This window comes from Chaetura pelagica, unplaced genomic scaffold (assembly GCF_000747805.2).
Source record: "Chaetura pelagica isolate M959 unplaced genomic scaffold, ChaPel_1.0 scaffold15, whole genome shotgun sequence".
NCBI lineage: Eukaryota > Metazoa > Chordata > Aves > Apodiformes > Apodidae > Chaetura > Chaetura pelagica.
Genome location: NW_009953507.1, coordinates 4,044,996 through 4,067,825, shown reverse-complemented (window position 1 = coordinate 4,067,825; position 22,830 = coordinate 4,044,996). Strand labels below are relative to the sequence as shown.

General features: G+C 37.6%; 1 protein-coding gene across 1 annotated transcript in view; it reads left to right on the top strand.

Annotated features, from left to right (window-relative positions):
• TBC1D22A (TBC1 domain family, member 22A) overlaps window positions 1–22,830 on the top strand; it is a 191,850-nt gene that overhangs the window by 116,465 nt on the left and 52,555 nt on the right. Inside the window, exon 13 of the mRNA XM_009999458.1 lies at window positions 4,842–4,969. Within this exon, the coding sequence (XP_009997760.1) occupies window positions 4,842–4,969 (128 nt within the window). The remainder of the gene's footprint in view (window positions 1–4,841; window positions 4,970–22,830) is intronic.

Here is a 22,830-nt window from a genome sequence, read left to right as displayed (position 1 = left end):
TAATAGTTCAGTCACCCCTAGGTTCCTCCAGAAGTCTATTACCTGCCAAATATTTTTTGTTGTTTTAAAAAATGTCATTGTCAGGGAACAGTCCAGAGGACTAATTAGAAAATTAAAAGAAAGACAAGCTCCTATGTTAATTCTGCAGACTTCATGCATTTGAAAAGGAAAGGGTTTAAAGTTTTGAAACAATGGTTCTTGAGGTGTCATGCTTTCTTATTAGGTGCCAATGTTATTATCTCTGAAATGTCAGTGATTTTTAAAACTAGCAAGATGACTAATTCAAAAACAGAGAATTAAGACAGTGGAGATTCTCACCTGTAGTAGATGTGAAAATGGTTATCTGAAATGTCAGTGCCTCATGCTCTTTGCTGTCTTTGGCTTGTCTTCCATTATGTTAGTCTCTGAATGATTAATCCATAATGCTTGCCTTCACTGGCATGGTCCAGAAAGAAGAAAATCCTGCTAGATTGCTGCTGGAATACAGAAGCACTACCATATTTCTGTAGCATATTCTCATGTGTTAAAGAAGCAATGCACAAACATCACTCTGTATGTAAATGGCAGTACCAATAAGCCTCTGAGGCAAATGTTGGCTCATTATTTCGCTGTTCATTTTTTACTGGTCCCAGGGGAGTTATTCTTGTAGCTAGTGTATGCTTTTCAAGAATTGTGTGTCTCTTCATGAGAAATATACACATTTTTCTTTCTTTTGTTGAACTAAATGGCCTAGTTATCGGAGATACTTAGCTTAACTGCACATCAGATAATTTCTAACTCCCATTTTATCAATACTTCATAAGTATTTAATTGTAAATATAAAAAGCATGAGTTGTTAAAAACCAAGTGTCCAAGTTATGAAATATGAATGAAAAATGAACTTTAAATAATATTCAAAAGTGTCAAAATGTAGGTGTAAAGTCAAATGTCAGGAAATATTGCTAGGGTTGATAGGAATCTTTAAATAAAGGTCAAAACCAAAAGGCTAATATTCTAAAGTAATAAATTACATGGATGCAGTAGCACCATGCTGTGCCACTATAATTTGGAAATTCATGCATAATTTTAACATTATTTTACAGTTCCTCTTTGCTTGTAGGTAAACTTTCCTAGGCACTCATTCTGATGATATCCCCTAGTCAGGGCATCAGTTAAGTTGTGCTTTAGTACAGGTTATTTCTGTCCTTATGTGTGACTTTGTGATTCTGTAGTCATCTACAGCTTTAATTCTGAAATCAGTAAAATAGCATGAGAAGCTGACATTAAACACTAGCAATAAATATTTTACGTGCATAGGTCCTCCTACCATAGGAAGCATCTGTTTAAGGTGGCTAAATGTGATCAAACTGATATATCCAATAAGTGCATTTATTAAATTACACAGAGTTGTAAATGCTTTTTATGTACAAAATACTTAACTTTGGTGGCATGCTGCTTTGGAATGCATCTGTGTAATGTATTTTAATTTTTAATCAGAAGACTTGCTTTACCAAAACTTTATATGTAGATTTATTGAAATTATTGGGAGACTTATTAAATGTAGTTCTTCTTTCCTTTTGATAAAAGAGCTGTCTTTTTCAAAAGCTGTAAAATAATTTTCCTATCAGAAACCATAGTAGATCTATTTTCTATAAAATAGTTGAAGCCTGAAGGCTGACAGTAATTATATATCTTTCTTTTTCATTCATGCACGTATGTATTTTCATTGAAATGGAAAATCTTAAGTTTAGATTATGACTGTCCAAATTACCTTTATCAGCAAAATAGCCTCTACTCATGATTACTTACAAAGTAGGAAGAATTAGCTTTTTTAGTAAAAGCATCTTCTATTCCAGCCTTGCATCAATTATATATAATGCACAGAGCTTAGTAGCCTATTCTTCAACTTGTTTAGACTAGAAAGCAACTTTCGAGAAATTAATTAGGCCTATTAACAACTGTAGTGGAAATATCACAACTGGCACAATTTATTGTTCTTCATTACTTATTTTCAATGGCTACAAGCAACCAAATTAGATTTGTTTCTGCTGTGTGAAGAATAAGAATGTTTGTGAGTTAGTAACCAGTTAGAAATACAACTGACTTTTTTGCATCCTGCTTGATGCAGTGGATTATCTAATTATGGTAATCTGCAATATAGTTGTCTAAATGCGACATTTAAAAAATAAATTTAACGTAGTATCTCATTTAGGTATATCTAACTTGTAGAGAAATCTGCCTAGAGCAAAGACAGACACACAGTAGTAATTCTGAGCTTGTCCTGAATAACTAAGCTAATAACATTGTGCTGGGTGAAGAACCAGCTGAACTGCAGGGCTCGAAGGGTTGTGGTGAGCAGGGCTACATCTGTCTGGCAACTGGTCACCGGCTGTGTCCTTCAAGGTTCATTTCTAGGGCCAGTTCTGTACATATTTTTATCCCTGATCTGGATGCAGAAGTTGAGTGCACCATTAGTGAGTTTGCTGATGGTACCATACCAGGAGAGGCTGTTGACTCTCTTTAGGGATAAGAGGACTTGCAGAGGTATCTGGATGGACTGGACTGGAGCATTGGGTGATTTATCATTAAGTGATAAATTTAAATCATAAGTGATTTATTTATTGTTTGAAAAAATAAGAAGAATAAATGCCAGATTCTGCACTTGGGAGGAAGTAGCACTGGGTACAAGCATAAACTGGGAGAGGAGTGTCTGGAGAGCAGCCTGGCAGAAAGGGAACTGGGGTGGCTGGTTTACACCAAGCTCAGCTGTGTGCCCTGGTAGCCCTTATACTGGCTGTTGTCTCTCCCCCAGCTGGGGCAGGTGAGGACTTGCAGAAAGCCTGGGAAAGAGGAGTGTGAAGGTCATGGGAGGATCTTAGATTTGTAAAGGAAGGAAGCTGATTGATCACAGAGTTCTTGAGACTGGAAGGCTGAGGCTATTATGGGTGGTAGAAAACCCATCACAAAGTTCTCATGTAGTTCTAGAAATACCAACAATATGTAGGCACAATATATAGTAGTAATGCTGTAGTGCTTTTCCTATACACATAATGACAGGGAAGGAGAGAGATTATCCAGGACCAGATGAGATCACTTAAGAGGGCATAAGATCATTACCTTTCCACCCTCGTTCTCTCCTTTTTCACTCCCCATAGTAGCAGTTCAGTCTATTGTATAGCAGAGGCATCTAATTACCTAGTTAGTTATACATAAAAATGATTCATTTAAAGATTCACACTTCTTTATGTATAGCTCTGACTTTAAAGTTCCTAGGAGAAGTAGCAGATAGTTTTAAGATGTACATAAACTTTTTTATATATTTGTCTTTATTTATATAACAGAAGGATGTGACTTCAGGAACACACATACCAGGTTTGCCTACAAGTTCGTTAACTGCAGACAGAGGCTGAGAACTGCCATGGAGAAAAACTGGTGCTTTATACATTTCCAGGAGTATTTGTTTTTAGACACCATTGGAGACAGAATGTTGTGATATATGGGCCTTTCATGTGAAGTGTTGTGACTGGTCTTGCTTCTGAAAAAGCTCACTATTGATTGTTTTAAAAATCTAAAAAATTTTGACTTCTTGCTTTGGTATTGAAACAACTGTACCATATTGGCTGACACTTTCATATAGCCACAAAATGCATAGTGGGGAAAAAAAATAAATTGTTTATCTTATAATTTAACTTCTGCTACCTGTATCTTTCAGTAATGTTTCCTGTGACAGTGCTGCCACATCCTTGGAATTATTTTTCTTTGTTCATTGAGTGTTTCAGTGCTTTTTTAGATCTTTCAATGAAATACGAAATTTGGAAGATCAGCATCTACTCATTGTTTTAGCTGATAATACAACTTTGTGAACGTGAGTGAAGAATGATCTGGGTGGCAATATCTCCCAAAAATGTATTTGTATAAAGACAAACAGTAGGAATGGCTTATTGAGGCTTTAACAAAGACTTCTTTTCATATTTTGTCAAAATAAGACATTAGCATTTCTGCAGTAATTTTCATTTAAACCACACCAATGTCATACTCGAGCCTGTTAGCCAAAGCCTCTTAACAGAATGTCTGTGATTCTTTTTGGAGGAAAGTCTGCTGAATGTATCAAAAAGCATGTAGTAGATTAGTTCTGTTAGCTCCAGCAATAACCAATGCAAGTGATTATCTCAGCTTTCATATGGTAAATGTCCTACAGTAAACATAGTATATGTGAGTACTGGTTTAGAAACCATTGCTTTGTGCTGATTCTTGTTTGTGTGTATTTGTTATGCTAAGAAATTATTTAAGCTGCAAATTATTTACATTTTCTCACTGTGTTTCGTATACATTAATCTCACTTTTTTGTCTCGAGTGAATACAACCTTTACATCTATTTCCTTATATTTGCCTTGTTAATTTAATATTGTTTTCTTTTTATTACCAACACTTTTATCATTGTAAGCCATTGTTGTTTGCAAACCTTGTTTCTTGTAGTCTCACCCCAAGTAATTTGTAGCCTGAGAAATTAATGAGGATATATGTATCTAATAATTTCACTTTAGAACTCTTTATATTTTCTGTGGTATAGTGTAAAGCTCTAACTGTAAACTTTTCTTAAGATAGCATAGTGGAGAACAGTTGTTTAAGCCATCTAGCTTCTGCCTTTTAGAGGCAGAAAAATAATTCCAATGTAATGTTCAAATAGTTGTTTTTATTTTAGGGATTTTCATCCAATTCTAACGTGCACCACCATGCACATGCACCATGCATGTTTTATTTGTTTGAGATTGGAGGATTGTTTTTATTTTTCAAATAGTGGTTTTGATACTTACAGTCTTCAGAAAAGTTGCAGTTAAAATGTCTGTTTGTTCTGTCTTCAGAACAAGTTCACAGGCACTTGGATCAGCATGAGGTGAAATACTTGCAGTTTGCTTTCCGTTGGATGAATAACTTACTGATGAGAGAAGTCCCTTTACGATGCACCATCAGGCTGTGGGACACATACCAAGTAAGTACTGATTTAAACCTTCATAACTCTGACAGTGAATTTTGGACATACCGGTGTGTTTGCATGTTTTGTCTTGAGTGTTTTGTATTATTGCCATCTCAGAATTGTCAGAACAGGAGAAAAAGCCTTCAGTGTTCACTACCACTTAGAAACATGTAATGTCTTCCATCTGGTGTCCTTTTACCTCCTTTTGTCTCACTGTGACATCTGTTACTCATTTAAATATCTGTTATTACTTTGTATTTTTTCCAGTGGAAAACGTTTATTCTTTATAAGATCTTTTTGATAAACTGAAAGATTGAGCTATTTAAATGTTTCAGTCTAGCTAATTTTTCTAATTTTGTATAATTTTGTTGCTATTGCTGCAGCATTTCTAAGTCCTGAAAATATTTTTACCATGTCTACTCTAGCACTGCATCTGGTACTTGATGATTAGTCTCATCAATGTGCTAAAATAATGTAAAAGCTCTTTCTTAATCTAGCTAACCACCTATGCGTGTCCAAGGAATAGCCTTTTTTGCCAAAACTTTGCTTTGAGCTCATCTATTTTGAGAAATGTCTTTTGAGGACCACGTGTGTGTTTATTTTGCAAAGTAACTGTTGCTTTGCTGAAAGGACAGAATTTCTCATTGCTAGTCCATAAGCACCTGTCAGGTAACAATTCAATGGGATCTTTATCCATAATAAGTGGTTCTAATTACTTAATTACAATTTTGAGCAAATTCAGCTGCGTTACAGTAGTCCTCTATAGTAATTAAGAGCTTAATATTTATGTATTACTTGGGATTTCCAAGTGTATCTTTTAAGTGAAGGTTTCTTATCCCTAAATATCTAAATGGGATTCTTATACCTAAGTGGGATTATTATTTTTTTATACTAAACATGCTTAAGGAGTAATTCTGTGATTTGACTCAGCAGGTGCAGCAGATCTGTACTGTGTTCTGGGCTTGGTTATTTAGCAGACCGTTTCATGTGCACTGCTTGGTGAATGGTTTATTAAAAGCATCTTAGACTGTCATCTGTGTTGAAGTCGCAAGCCAGTACTGGGGGGCTACCAGTGGGGAAGAAAAGAACAGTTTCCCACAGTTGCCAAACCTTTTCTGAAATGGCAATTCCACAAGTTTCATATCAGATTTCAGTTGTGCTTACAAAAAAATGTGTTATCAACCTTATAATATGGATCTTACCAACCTGAAAATATGGATAATAAATTGTCCCGGCCTGCTGCGGAGGCACTACCTGGGGAGAAGAGAATTTATCCAGAGAGTATCCAAACACACTGTTGCTAGTTACAAAAAAGCTTACTGAAGGAAAAAAACATCAGTAAAAAGAAAAATTGGCTTCATCCTGGCTCAAACCAGGACATAACCAGGACGGGTCTGTTAGGGACAAGCACAAGAGGAACACACCATGGCCCAAAGTCAGGTCGTCCAAGGAGGATTTAGTCCCACCGGTGTGCTCTGTTCGTTTCCTGAAATGCCTGTATGCTAATGCACGCAGCATGGGGAACAAGCAGGAGGAATTAGAGGTCTGTGTGCGGGCTAAGGGTTATGATCTAGTAGCAATAACAGAGACATGGTGGGACAGCTCACATGACTGGAATGTGGCCATGGATGGATATGTGCTTTTTAGGAAAGATAGGGCAGGGAAGCGAGGTGGTGGAGTTGCTGTTTATGTGAGAGAGCAACTAGAATGTATTGAGTTTCGTGCAGGGGCTGATGAGGGGCAAGTTGAAAGTCTGTGGGTAAGAATTAAGGGGCAAGCAGGTGCGGGTGACACAGTTGTGGGGGTCTACTACAGACCTCCTGATCAAGGTGAGGAGGTTGATGAGGTTTTCTACAGGCAGCAGAAAGCAGCCTCACAACTACAGTCCCTGGTCCTCATGGGAGATTTCAACTACCCTGATATCTGCTGGAAGACTCACACAACCAGCCTTTCACAGTCTAGGAGGTTCCTCCAGTGCATTGATGATAGACTGAGAGTGAAAAGCCTGACAACTGTGTAACAAACAAGAACATAGTAGAAAAAAAATGTATTGTACTGAAGCTGAAAATTCTTTTTGAAAAATGTCAGAAGACCAGGTAGATTATTAAGCAATACAGTAAGATAATTATTTGTTTGCCTTGTTTGTACAATATTAACTACCTAATTTGTAAGGCATGGTGATAGAATTTAAATGCTAATAAAATCTTAACTGAGCTGATGTAATCACAACAAAACAGATTTTATATGAGTACATATCCTGTGTGGAAGGAACAAAATACCCAGCAGGACCAGAACCCTGGACTTCCACAGGGCAAACTTTGGTCTCCTCAATCATCTATTAAGGGAAATCCCATGGGACAGGGTGCTAGAAAATAAAGGAGCTCAAGATAGCTGGTCAACATTCAAGGACCACTTCTTGCAAGCACAGGATCAGAGTGTCCCAATGGTTAGGAAATCTAGTAAGGGTGCTAGGAGACCTGCATGGTTAAAGAAGGAACTACTGGGCAAACTTAAGTGGAAAAGGAAAATCTACAGATCATGGAAGGAGGGGCTGGTCACGTGGGAGGAATATAGGACTGTTGTCAGAGGATGTAGGGAGGCAATTAGGAAAGCTAAGGCCTCCTTGGAACTTAACCTTGCAAGTCAGGTTAAGGATAATAGAAAGGGCTTTTTCAAATACATAGCTAGCAAAACTAGCAGTAGAGGCAATATTGGCCCATTGAGGAATGAGGTGGGAGCCCTGGTGACAGAGGATATAAAGAAGGCAGAGGTGCTGAATGCCTTCTTTGCCTCTGTCTTCACTCCTGCAGGGTCTCCCTATGAGCCCCAGATTCATATAGCCCCAGAAGAAGTCAAGATAGAGGAAGAGTTTGACATGGTAGATGAGGATTGGGTTAGGGATCAGTTGAGTAATCTGGACATCCATAAATCAATGGGTCCAGATGGAATGCACCCAAGGGTGCTGAGGGAGCTGGCGGAGGTCATTGCTAGGCCACTCTCCATCATCTTCAGTAAGTCATGGGCAACAGGTGAGGTGCCTGAGGACTGGAGGATAGCAAATGTCACTCCAGTCTACAAGAAGGGCAAGAAGGAGGACCCGGGTAACTATAGACCGGTCAGCCTCACCTCCATCCCTGGAAAGGTGATGGAACAACTTGTTCTTGTGACTATCTCCAGGCACATCAAGGACATGGGGGTCATCAAGAGCAGTCAGCATGGTTTTATCAAGGGTAAATCATGTTTGACTAACCTCATAGCCTTCTATGAGGAAATTACTAGGTGGATAGATGATGGTAGAGCGGTAGATGTGGTTTATCTTGATTTCAGTAAAGCATTTGACACCGTCTCCCACAGCATCCTTGTAGAAAAGTTGATCAGGTATGGGTTTGGTGATCAGGAAGTGAGGTGGATTAGGAACTGGTTGAAAGGAAGGAGTCAGAGAGTTGTAGTCAATGGGGCAGAATCTGGTTGGAGGTGTGTGACTAGTGGAGTCCCACAGGGGTCGGTACTGGGACCGGTGTTGTTCAACATCTTCATCAACGACCTGGATGAGGGTATAGAATGTACCCTCAGCAAGTTTGCTGATGACACTAAGCTGGGAGGAGTGGCTGACACACCAGAAGGCTGTGCTGCCATTCAGAGAGACTTAGATAGGTTGGAGAGTTGGGCGGGGAGAAACATGATGAAATTCAACAAGGGGAAGTGCAGAGTTTTACATTTGGTGAAGAACAACACCATGTCCCAGTACAGGTTGGGGGCTGAACTGCTGGAGAGTAGTGTAGGTGAAAGAGACCTGGGGGTCCTGGTAGACAGGAGGATGACCATGAGCCAGCAATGTGCCCTTGTGGCCAAGAAGGCCAATGGCATCCTGGGGTGCATTAGAAAGGGTGTGGTTAGTAGGTCAAGAGAGGTTCTCCTCCCCCTCTATTCTGCATTGGTGAGGTCACATCTGGAGCATTCAAGAGAGGTTCTCCTCCCCCTCTGTTCTGCATTGGTGAGGCCACATCTGGAGTATTGTGTCCAGTTCTGGGCCCCTCAGTTCAAAAAGGACAGGGAACTGCTCGAGAGAGTCCAGCGCAGAGCTACGAAGATGATTAAGGGAGTGGAACATCTCCCTTATGAGGAAAGGCTGAGGGAGCTGGGTCTCTTTAGCTTGGAGAAAAGGAGACTGAGGGGTGACCTCATCAATGTTTACAAATATGTAAGGGGTGAGTGTCAGGGGGACGGAGTTAGGCTTTTCTCGGTGATGACCAGTGATAGGACAAGGGGTAATGGGTGTAAATTGGAGCATAGGAAGTTCAAGGTGAATATCCGAAAAAATTTTTTTACTGTGAGAGTGACAGAGCACTGGAACAGACTGCCCAGGGAGGTTGTGGAGTCTCCCTCACTGGAGACATTCAAAACCCACCTGGATGAGTTCCTGTGTGATGTACTCTAGGTGACCCTGCTCTGGCAGGGGGGTTGGACTAGATGATCTCTCGAGGTCCCTTCCAGCCCCTAAGATTCTATGATTTTATGATAAATGCAGTGAATCTACAAGAGCTGGTAAAGTTTGTGCAAAGTTTTTGCTAACAGCAATAACATTAGAGATTTGTATTTGTTCATTGTCAGAGGGGTGTTTTGACACTAAAGATTGCCTTGTGTATTAGCAACTAACTTTTGTTGACTTATGACACGGCCCGGATTTATCAACCCAGGAAGGTTAGAACTGAACCCCCTTGCTTTCTGAGCTCCTGCTGCAATAGAGGAGCCCAGGTGTGGCTGGATCCAGTCCTGTACATGTCACAACTCAGACTGCGCAATCCAGGGAGATTAGGACTGAACCCCCTTGCTTTCTAGACTTCCTTCAGAGAGGAGCCCAGGTGTGGCTGGGCTCAAAATCCCTTCTCTCAGACCTGGTCTTTTCCCAGAGAGAGTAAATGTCTGATGGTCCGAGTAAAAGCTCGACCATCCAATACCCCTTGATCAGCTTAAGGTGCAGCGACACACAAGGTCTGCTTCTAACAAATAACACATTTATTACACTAGTAGGAGTTAATACTGAACAACCTAAACAAAACCACCTGCATATATATATTAAGTAAGGAAAATGGGATGAGAAGAAAAAGATGGGGGGCGGGGGGAGAAAAGAGAGATAAAGAGAGAGACAGAGGTAAAGAGGACAGGAAAATCACCAGTCCTGGATCCAGCAATGTTGGTCCAGCCAGCAGGGGAGGGTTGGTGTCCATGGTCAGTGTTGATGAAACTCCCAAAGCCCACCATTGCAGACCACTATTTTATATGCCTAGAATGTTGATTTCACAACGAGTACCTGTGATTGAGCCATACATGTGTGAGCAGCTGAAGTGGACCCGTGCCCCCTCCGCCCCTTGGTCATTGTCGTTATCTCAGTTGTTGTCATTATCTCATCTCTGCAGGCCCGAGGCTGAATGCAGGCCATTCCTGCAGTCTCCATCCTTCCAGGCAGGCCTTTTGGGATGCGTATGAGCAGGGGCTACAATGGGGTTTCAGTACCATTTCCAGAAGTAGGTCAGGAGGGCTGGTACCTCACAACTTCTAACTCTGAATAAAATTACTCAACATATTGTATCAGAAATGGTGGGGATATCTCCATGCTCAGTGTCTGTGCTGTTCTACTCTAGATAACTATTTTAAATGTTTACCATCAAAAGCTCAGAAAGTGTCTGAAGTTTACTAAAGTTTGAATCAAGGTTTTATTTAGGTTTATTTTATTTCTTAAGTTGCAGTGTGCTTATGTAGCTGCATACTTCTCTGTTAATGGGGAAGGAAGCAATGCTGTTAGAGTGATGGCATCCGTTATAATCTCTTGACTAGAAATGGCAATAAAAGTCTTTAATATCAATGATTGCATACTGATACTTAGGGCAGAACAGTGTTTATTTTTAAATTTCTGTATTTTTAAGCTGCTTAAATATTGAGTTCAAAACTCTGTTTGATTTCTGGGCAAAAGAAAGTTTTAGTCCAGTTTGTAGCTGGAAGAAAATCTTTAACAATTGCTACCAAATAATCCTGGTAGTGTTATACTGACTGCTGTTTTAAATGGATAAGAATATTCATTGGCATCTAAGAACTTAATTTCATTTACTTTTCGTGTAGAATGGAGTACATGTATTTTTCATTACATTGTTCTTGTGATCTGATGTTCTTACATAAAATACCTTTTTGTGCTGTCTTTGTGCAGTGATTTTTGCCTATAAGTACCTCTGTAGTAGCACGTTATTTACAGAACAGACAATGACAAGTTTGGTGGGGGGGAAGAAAAAATTGTAGCATGTATGTATATTAGTTTTCAATTTTAAATGCATGGTGACAAGTGAAGTGTGAATCTTTCCAGTTCAAGTATACAGCCTAATATTTTCTCCTGCCAGGACAACTTTTTGTTTAGTTCCACTTAGCTGAGTGCTGTATTGCCAGCTCACCAGTGTGCTGATGTGCTGGAAATGAGTCACACACTTAGGCTCATTGGATACAAGGCAAGACAGGCAGGTGAGATAGGCACTGTTTACATACATAGCCTTGGTGTCCTACTTTACAGTTTTATTCTAGTGTGAGGAAAATTCAGTGTTACCAAGGTATCTGAAGGCTTACAATGGAAAATAAATGTAAAATAAAGCATATAATCTACTGTGTGAAATGCCTAGTTACAAAGATTTACAAAAGGTATATGAAAAAAAAACCAAACACCGATAGGATTTGACTGTATGGGTGAGTAGATTTATTGTCTCACTGCTGAAAGAAGTTTTCGTCCTAGATCCTGTCACTGCCACTCCTTGGCAGTATCTATTACTTTTCTTCAGATTTAGCCCAGCGAAGAGGCTGATGAGAACCACAGCCAGTGCAAGAGAGAGAGGGTGAGAGAGCAGACCTTTGATTTGACCCTAGTGTTTAATCAGGATGGTTGCTTGTCCTTTTCCAGCATGTTTGCTGACTTTTCCTAAGAAGATTGTCTTTCTGGTTAAATAGTGTTTTTCTCAGGTTATGTCCCTCTAAAAAAATCCGATAGACATCACCCATTGCTGGTGGAACCTACTGGCTTCACTTTTTCTGAAGCCCTGCAAGTGGGTCTAGAAAATTTTTTTCCTCCTTGAAATTTAACCTTTCTGCTTCATCTAGGAGACTGATGCTAGCTTTGCTTAAAATAAAAATTATTTCATATTTTTGGAAATATAAGTGTGTTTTCATTTGACCAAGTATTATCACATGTATATCCTTTCCTTCTTCAAGGAGGGAAGAAGTTTGTTTTCCCTCTTCTTGCCTTAGTTTTAATTTTTATTGTCATCTACCTCATGTTGAACCTCATATTGACTGACATGGTAACAGACACCTTTTTTAGCCATTTATTTGTTGGTATCGTTTATGTAGCTCACTGCTAGCTTTTGCTCAAAGTGAGGGTTTTTTTAAAGTTACATTTTAATAAACAAGATTTATATGATTTTCCAGAAATGCTGAGGACCCAAAAATCTTATTGAAGCTCATTAAAAACTGCAGAAGAACTGATTTTCTCTTTATCCAAATGGAAAGAAGTTTGGTTATAGAAACTGTGATACCACCACTTCCCAGAAAATAAAAGTCTTGACCATTAATAATTGAAATTTAAGAAATGCTAAAAAATGAGTTAGTTTTTTCCTGTGTTTCCATTTTTCACATAGACTCAATCAGAGATTCTGATTCCTTGAGCATGAGAATTATTTATCTGTTTTTCAGTACACTTGTCTTGTGATTAGTATTTATGTAGGAAAAATAAAATCAATTACAGTTGAAACAGGAGTGCATTTCCCAACAGACACAGAAGAATCTCTACAAGAAACATATTATTACGACTTTGTTCTCAATCAAAGCCTTAAGCCACCTGAGACAAGAGACTCAAAATACATGACAGCAGATTTAATTTTTCATGGCCAGGAATATTTTTCTTTTCATGGCAGTTCTAACATCTCTTTTCTGTATTGAGTCTGTGCTATTAAGTAGACAATTATTCTCATCCTTTATTAAGTGGGAGCATAAGACTTTTCACTGTCCCAGTCACCTGGGGTTGTTGTGGTTCTTTTTTTGTTTTGTTTTGTTCTGTTGTTGGTTTTTTTGTGTGTTTTTTTGTTGTTGTTGTTGTTGGTTTTGTGTGTGTGTGTTTTGTGTTGTGTTTTTTTATACAAAGCAAGGTTTAGGACTACAAAGATCCTTGGACCAGGGTAAGTGGACAACAACAAACATTTTGATTGAGAGCAAAAGTGAGAGGAAGGTATATGCCCTCCCATCTGGTACTACTTAGAAGCTTTATTACATCTCTCTCTGTTACACATTTTTTAAAAATGCCCATTGAGTATTAGTATCTAATACTATGTATCTAATTGCTTTAAAATATGTTTAAAGCATCTTATGATAGTGATTTTTTCAATTTCTTTATGCAGTGTGAAAATAAATTCTTCATTTGATTTAGCAAAAGATTCTTTTGAATTTGCTTTATTTCTTTGCTAATGAGAAACTGTCAAATCATTCTTTATTCCCTTTTTCATCATCAGCCATTTCAAAACTGTTTTCTCTCTGTATGCAGTAACTCCTTTCCAAGCTGAAAATACCTGTACTTACAGAAGCTACATCATGCTTTTTTTTGTGCTTAACTTTCTTCTCGGTACACTTTATATTTGTACTATAAATTTTGTTTCTCTTCTACACTGAATTAAAACTTCAAGAGATGAGCACACGTTGCCTTTCCTCCTGTTGAATATGACTGCTTTCAGGTATCTGTTCATAGTTAGTCCAGCTTGTCTGTCTTAGGGGTTAATGTCAAGGACAGAATCAGCTGTGTATGCTCTGCAGTGTCTTTCCCTCTGTGTGTATATCCAGACTGATTTTCGTTTGCTGTTTTATTTTTATTCAGTCACACAAAAGCTTTCTGCAACATTTTTCAGCCAGATTTATTTCTGACGAATAAAAGCTATCCTGAATAATTTTGCATCTCTTCGAAACTATTTTTTTTCAAGACTGCTTTGTAGTTTAGTGAGGAGCACAGACTCTGTTCTGTTATTTTTGTCCTTTTAATTCTTGAACGCTTTCTGTCTTGTTCAACAACAACTTAATTTTTTGTCTTGCATGGTGACCTTGTTAAAAGTTTCTGGATGTCTGACTAGTTAACAACCAATTACCAACATGTGGGTAGAATCATGTCTTTAAGGTTTATAGGCATTTGTCATTTTGATTGCAACTGGTTAGTGGGTTATATGTTTCTAGAGTAGGGGAGACAAGTGTGGTGGGATAGAACCTCTCCTGCGCAAACATAAAACATAAGTGTGAAAGTTTAATTTTCTTAGGAAGTAAAGGTAAAATACTGTGTGACTTGGTAGTGACTCTTCTTGTCCACCTGCCATATACCATCAGAAAAATCAGCTCCTGTATTAAAAAGCATCAGTGGTCTTTGGAGCCTGTATACACATCATGCCTCTCCCTTTGATTCTGCCAACTCTTGTTTTTTCTTGGGGATATTTTTTTTAGCTATCTGAGGGCTGGAATTCACCATCCTGCTGTCTACTGAACCCAGCCTTGATCTCACCCACATTTACCATAATTCAAGAGCACCTTTTCACATTTTCTTTAAAACTAAATCTAAAAGTGAGATTTAAATCAAATTGTGTTCTTGGACACCATAGTAAAATGTGAACACATAAGAGAAGGACTTTTACTGGCTATATAAGCATGTTCCCATTTAAACAGAACATCCTTATTCTAACTACATTTCTTTGGATGTTTCTAGATCCTTTTGTGTTCAGCAATTCACTGTTTTCCTTTATGTCAGTAGGCTCCTGGTATATAAAGCTTCCCTTTAGTTTGAGCAAATGAAAAATTCTTATGCTTTTTGAATATTTGTCAGGCAACTGATGGTCATCACCTTCTACCACAGGGACAGTGATCTTCTGGAATAACTTTGTTGCTAAGGCAACCTCCCATTGACAAGAGTTGTGCTCATTAGGATTTTATTGTGGCAGGCAATTATATTTCAGTGGTATAGTACTGAAGTCAGTGACCTCTTATTGTTTATCTTGTGCAAAACAATCTGAAATAATATAAAACTTTAAGAAAAGAAGGTAAAAATGTTAGTAAAAAAAAAAATAAAACTGCTTAGTTTTATGTATGTATAATTTTGTGTGGTCTTTTACATGCACAAGGATTATGTGCACAGTGAGGAAAAAACAATTTACTTAATCAGCTTTTCAATGTGACCTTAAAATACTTTTTCACATTTATATAAGATCTTAAGTTTTCTCCTGGAAAAGAGGAAAGCCAAATGCTATTTGTAGAATAATAATAATAATGTGTATATACAGTCGGTACTCTCGTGTTGATCATTAAGTTCTAGTCTATTAGTTGTTCCTGTTTATTTTGCAGTTCATTATTGAGAGGCAGGGCTCCCAAATTTCCAATGAAAGCAGACAAACCAGGTCCTGATTTTCATTGAATCATAGAATCACAGAATGGTTTGGGTTGGAAGGGACCTTAAAGGTCATCTAGTTTCAACGCCCCTATTATGAGCAGGGACACGTCACACTAGTCCAGACTGCACAAAGCCTCATTGAACACTTCCAGGAAGGGAGCATCCACAACCTCCCTGGGCAACCTATTCCATTGCCTTACCACCATCATGGTGAAGAATTTTTTCCTAATATCTAACCTAAATTGCCACATTTCAGTTTAAAACCATTACCTTTTGTCCTATCACTGCCCTCTCTGATGAAAAGCCCCTCCCCAGATTTCCTGTAGACCCTTCAGGTACTGGAAGGCAAATATAAGGTCTCCTCAGAGCCTTCTTTTCTCCAGGCTGAACAGCCCCAACCCTCTCAGCCTGTCTTCATAGCAAAAGCTAGACCAGAATCTTCCACATTCAGGTCCCAAACTGTGATCGACTGTTATAAATCCTCACTTTCCCCATTCTGTATTCTATGTTTTGCTTCTACATGGATTTAATCCATCAAATAAAATCAACTTTATACCTGTGCCAACCCTTTACCTCTCCTGATTCGAATCTTAGCTATATCACTTAATACATCTCATCTGCCTAACCCTGTCTTTGTTTTCATGTTCTATAATTGCCTTACAAGAATATTCTTTCGTGGCACTTTCTGTATCTCTGTTCCAATTTTGTGGGACAGCAGAGCAGGTTGGGGACCATGACAGATGCATATCAGGTTACTTCTCAGGAGTAAGTGCCTGCATAGTGTTGTTTACCTGCACTGCAAGATATATGCACTTACACTAGCAATTATAAAAATGAGAGTAGCTGGTTGTATGACCTGTTTAAATATGACTTTCCATAAAAGCGGAAGTTATCATCTAGCACCAATGCATGCCTTTGGATAGCTTGGTGTGTTACTTGCCAGTACATGGCAAATGTTGAGTTGAGAGGTCTGTTGGATCTGGAACTCTCGTGTTACTTGCCAGTACATGGCAAATGTTGAGAGGTCTGTTGGATCTGGAACTCTGAGGTCTCTGGTCTTCCTGTCTGTGGGTTTACTGTGAACTGCAGAGGTGGGGTTCAGTTTGATATACAAATGCAAAAATATATGTCTTATTATAAGTTTGTGTGTGGGTATTGCTCTGTCAGGTATCTAAGCTTCCATGATAGCTGATAGAGACCTAGCAAATAAACTCAGAGGAGCCCAGAGAGTGATTAGTTATGGCTTAGAGTGGCTGGTCAGCTGAATCCCCTATTAGGCTTCATTGAACATATTGACTAAGTGTCTGTTACCAGTGTAGCCTAAGTACACAGCATGATTGTAGGCACTTAAGTTTAGAAATTTTAATTATGGAAGCTCTCTGAGTTTTTGCAAAAAGTGAGTTAAAATTCTCTTCTTAATATTCAAAAGGACTTTTTATTATGTGAAGTTCTGGGTCACTAGATCAACTGTTTTTAATGTAAGTGGATTTCAAGTTCGTTTTTGTATTGTCAATTTTTGTTCATATTTCTTTTGTAGGTTTCATTGACAGCAAGAGGGATTCAATGTGAAAAATAAAATAAAAAGAAACATGTGTAACCATGCTGTTTTATGAGGAAGGTTTTTAGACATGCAAAAAATTTACAAAATCAAAACTCAATGATATCCATAGGGAAGCCTGTATGTTTTTCTAGGTTGATGTTCTTAAGTCAGTATCCAGTGCTATTTAAATAGATGGAAATATTTCTGTGGCTAAATGGAAGTCAATTGTAAATGTGGAGAAGATGAAATCAAGTACTTTCTCTTATACTTAACTTAAAGAATCTGAGTAAGCTCATTGACTTGAATTGAACATCTCATGAATTAAGTTAATTGAGCATGCATTCTAAAGTGCTTTATTGATCAGGATCTTGATGTATGACTCTATAGGATGATAAAAGAATGTTATATAAAGTCTAGAAAATTGTTTTGCTTCTTAGCTACTTTGCAGTAATCAGTGTTTCTAGAGGAAGACTTTATTAAAATTAATTTTGTTCTCAAAGACCAAAGTCTGAAAGAGAATAATGTTTCTATTCAAGGAGAAAGGAAAATTGCTTTTCTCACATAATATGCTCTATAATTTTGTGCATCTTTTAGATTCTGTGTACATCAGACTTACATAACACCTTTTAACTAATTTTTTACTAATTTAAAAGGTAGTTTTAAAATTAGTATATTTAGTGCCTGGGTATTCTCTTAGTCTCTGAATTATCATAGAATCATATAATATGCTGAGTTGGAAGGGACCCATTAGGAGGATCATTGAGTCCAACTCCTGTCCCTGTGTAGGGCACCCCAAGAATCACACCATGTGCCGGAGAGCATCATCCAAATGCTTCTTGAACTCAGGCAGGCTTGATGCTGTGAGCTCTTCCCTGGGGAGCTTGTTCCAGTGCTGAAACACCCTCTGGGTGAAAAAAAACTTTTCCTGATTTTTAACCTAACTCTCCCCTGAATCAGCTTCCTGCCATTTCCATAAGTCCTGTCATTGGTCATGGGAGTAAAGTGATCAGTACCTGCCCCATCTCTTCCCCTCCTGTGGAAGCCATAGACTGCAATGTGATCACCCCTCAACCTCTTTTTCTCCAAGTGGTGTCAGCTGATCCCCACAGGTCATCCCATCCACCTTTCACCATCTTTGTGGCTCTCCTTTGGACACTCTCCAATATCTTCATGTCCTTTTTATATTGTGGTGCCCAAAATTGCACACAGTACTCAAGCTGAGGCTGCATCAGTGCAGAGTAGAGCGGGACAATCACTTCCCTTGACCAGCTGTCAACACTCTGTTGCACCCCAGGACACGGTCCTTTCCAATTTCACTGATTCTGTGATTTATAATAAGCATAATTCAAATGAGTATTTATTAAGTGTAGCTGCTTCACATCTGTTATACCTGTGCAGATTGGGAAGTCAGGAACTGAGAATTTACCACATGCTTTTCAAAAGGAGTTTTCTTGCAACTGATTCAAGATGAGTCCACATTTGCTACTTGAGATGTGTAATTGAAGCAACCAATGCACATTTCTGCCTTTATTTCCACATATGCTATTGGCCATTGTTGCAGCTTTCCTTACTCCTACTCATACTTACTCAATCTCATACTTCTCCACATTGAGCTGAGTCATCTAAAATGGTAAAGGTCTTTCTGATAAGGGAGCTATCAGATTTCCTGGTGTGTTGGACTATCCATCTTTGCTGTCATTTAAGTGTTGATTTGAGATGATATAATTTTTCTCTGTAGGGTTTCACCTAGAGGAGTTCAATGATGTAGCTCCTTGCATGACTACACAACACCTTATGTTGGCTTAAATTGCATAGGGATATGCAAGGCAGTATGCTAGGTGAAACTACTTTTTAATCAGCAGCCTATGCTTAGGTTGTTCTAAAGCAGCTGTGGAACTCCATATTGTGAAGTTTTTCATAAAGCTGTCTCTGTATGTGGATTATTAGGTTTTTTCCCTCTACAGGAAGTCTGTATGCATGGGGGTGGATTTTACGTAGCTGTATCTCTTCTTCATGTGGAGATGTGAGCAAACCATTTAGCCCATCTCCCTCATGCTATAGACAAAACAAATAATTGTCAGAGAAGGATGCTTGTGTAGAGGTGAAATATTATCAAGCATCATTCAAATAGAAGTAATTTTATTAAGTTCAGTGTGACATTAAATGACTTCCCATTTCACAGCAAATAAATTATTATAGGTGTTCCTTAAACTCATAATTTGGTTATACTTAAAAATTTAAGGAACCTCATTGTGGAAACTCCTTTGATAGTGCTACTTATGTGAATAGGCCAGCAGTTTCTAGGTTAACTGATTTTTATGCTCTTGATGTTTTGTTAATAAAATGGCATGAATAAAGGGAGAAATATTTTTGGCTTAAGAAATAAAGACTTAAAATCTTGTTATTGTTATCCTAGATATTCTCTAAAGTAGACTAGGTTAGTTATAAGTGTCAGATTTGAATCTCTTTTGACTATTGTTTCATCTGCTGTTGAGTGTATGGCTGTCCTCTGAAAACGGTGTCTGTTGTTTGAATAAGTATTCTCTCAGTTTACTTAGACCTAACTTGTCTGAATCATCATCTCCCAAAGTATTGCTACCAGATATAACACTATTGGAATTTAATTGTTTTCATAGTTTGAGTCACAGATTCACATAAACCAGATGCTTAAAATAAGTAATATCAGTGCTTCCAAAAATGTAGGTCTTTCTCTACATACAGTGTTGTTAAATATTGTAACCTGATTTAGTTCAGTAATTCTTGGTTTATCTCAGTGAAATTATTCCAATGTCTGTGTAAAATACTGTTTATTTTCAGTTATTAAATTTCATTTTATAACTGCCAATACAACAATCTAAAACTAGGATGAGAATGTTGAGGAGACTTCTTAATTTTAGTGGTACACAATGAAAATTCTGTAAGCCAAATGGGAGCTGCAGTAATAGATAACCCTAAGTTTGTCTTCAGGGCATGACAAACTGGTTTGCTGTTGATAAAAAGTACCTTTGATGATGCATGAAGAAGCAAAGATCCAAGCTATTGAGTGCTGTCAGCTTTGTGGTTTTCACAACTACTAGAGAAAGGAGAGTAGAAGAATAATCTTCTTCATTATTTACAAATACAATGTTTTTATTATATCTTAAACACTTCTGAAAAAAGTGTTACCCATTGTAAGCATCGTTTTATGCCATATAGCAAAATAATTACCGCTCTCTTTGCATGTTCATTTAAATTTATTCAATGTAGCTTATGTTTGCATGTTTCACTTTTTCTGCCCTTAGGTACTATTTAAAAATACAAGAAAACAGAAACAAACAAGGGAAGTACTCCATTACAAACATTCTTATCTGAAACTTGAGTTTGATTTGGGGTTTTCTCCTCATACCCCTAATATTCTTGAAACATGAGAGTTAGTGGACATAATACTATTTCATTCTGTTTGTGTTTGTATCAGGGATGCAGGGACTCTTCTGTATAGGTTGTGAGTAGGGATGTGGAGTGAGTGTGTAATTCACAGTTCCCAGGGGAAGGAGCCAAAGCACAACAGGAGCTTTGCAGGGCACCCCTGCAATGCAGAACAAAGCTGCTCTTCCCACAGAGCCTTCCTCACTGAGCTTTACTTACATATCTTAAGAGACTATGCTACAAGTTCAGGTTGTTTAGTGTAGAATTTAAAAACTGGAATCTACTTAGTTCTCTTTTCTCAGGTTTCTGTTGTTAGTTGAACTGGTTATTGCTGTTTGTAGTCCTGAATGCTAACAACTAAACCATGACCACTTTTTGATTGTCTTCCTTTTGTTGCTGATATCTTATTGTTGTTAAAACCTGAATGTAAAATAACCCAGCATGTTATCTGTTTCAAATTGATTAAAACATCCATAGCTGACACATAGTGGATAATAAATTTTCTTAATATGAGAATGTGTCATATTTCCAACTTTGAACAGTAAAAATTTAAAATCAAATCAGAATGTTTATAGTAGATGTAAGATAAATAGTGGAATAAAATGCAAGCATTTTGTCATTTCTATAAATCAACAGCAAAACTGGAAATACTATGTTTTACATTATTGTGCATAAGAAATATCTGAGTAGCACAACTCCATCCAGATAAGAAATAAAATAAATTACTATTAAATATACTTGAAATTAAGAAATCTACAGTTAATACCACTTCACAAGACCAGGCGGCCTTGCCACCATATGTAAAATAATTAGTGCATATTCATGGCAATATTCATCTGTGTACTGCAGAACATTCTGCTACACTGAAGATTAGTGGGTTGAAGTGTGCAGATTAACCTGATTTGCCTTGAAGCAGGCTATTTTAGTGACAAAGCTTTTAAGCAGCCTATGCAAAAAATCTATTAAACTTTCACAATAATTTTAAAGTTTTTTCCACTGTGTAAGACATAGTACCTTATTCAAATGCAACTGTTAGGAGAGAAAGACAGACAAACTAGTATTCAACAAATCCAGTCAAATCCAGGAAAAATAGCTTCTTCATAGTAGCATAGAAACTTGTGGGGCGGTTACAAAATCAGTGTAATTACTGTTTATTTCTGGAATGCACAACATTGTTAGAAATACATGAAATATTAAGAACCTTATCTTCTTTTGTCTCTCCAGTGCTTTAACTCCTGGTAGTGGTAACTTCTTCCTTAATATTCTGTTTCCTGGATACATGTCAGTCTTGTGCTTTGCTCTGCCACTTGCACTGCCCTTGACTGTCTGTTTTGAGAGCTATTCTGCCCTTTCTTCCATTCTCACAGGGGTTCTTCGTCTTTTTTTATTTTTCCTTCTCCACTGTATTCATGCCTGATCTGAGGCTTTCCTGCAACTTCACTGTCAGCTTGTGCTAATGATTTGCATATTCTCTTTTTTTTTTTCTGACCTGACCCTTAGTTAAGATATAAGTTTCAGTGTCTGTATCACAGTTCTCCCTAGATAGCTGATGACAATAACTGATACCATGAATTCTTATTTTTCCTCCTGAAAGCTCTTACTTCTCTTATTTTGTAATTATTATTTTTTTTTGTACATCCTGCATAGGATTTTTTTGTTCAGTGTATTTTTCTCATACATTTTTCCAGACTGTCTATACTCTACTTTCCCCTTTCAGAATTTCAAAAAGCCCAGTTCTTATTTTTGTGTTGAGTTTTTGCCTAATATGAATCTCTTTAAATCAGATAGAATATGTAATTTGTTTCTTCTGTCATTACTCAGATCTCCCATCATTCAGTTCCTTCATTTTCTTGTGTTTTTTCTCTGTAAGTATTTTTGTGGTTATCTGAATTTATTTTTTTTCTTCCAGCAGTAGCTCAGGAATTACTGATCAAAAACCTCAAACTGTTTCAAAGTGTATATAAATCTATGCTAAATTTTGACTGTTCTGTGCTTAATTGGAATTAATGCTTTTGTAGCTTGAAACTGAAATAATGCTACATATGCTGCAGTATGTTGGTGAATACAAAGAGGTTCTAAAGTGATGCTTAATGTGGCATGAGTTATGGAGAATGGTTTTCAAATTAAATCTGATTTTGGCTGTCCTCTGGACTGTGTTTCGTAAGTGTTATTCCACTAAATTTTTTCTGCCTTTACCAGTTAAGATTCATTTTAGATTAATAAAAAACTTCAGCATGGGAATCTTCAGTCTGACACTGGTTCAGAAAGTCATCCTGATCATTCAGATCTCTTAACAGAGTATAGAACGTGCACTAGAAAGAACGATATGTGAAATATTAGATTGTTGCAGTGTTTATTCTGATTAACTATACAAATCAGTTATTACTAACAATACTTGCACATTTTAAATTGATACAATTGTCTTTCCGTTATTTTTTTTTTTTAATTGCCGAGTCTGTTCATCTACTTGAGAAGTTCTGTTTATGA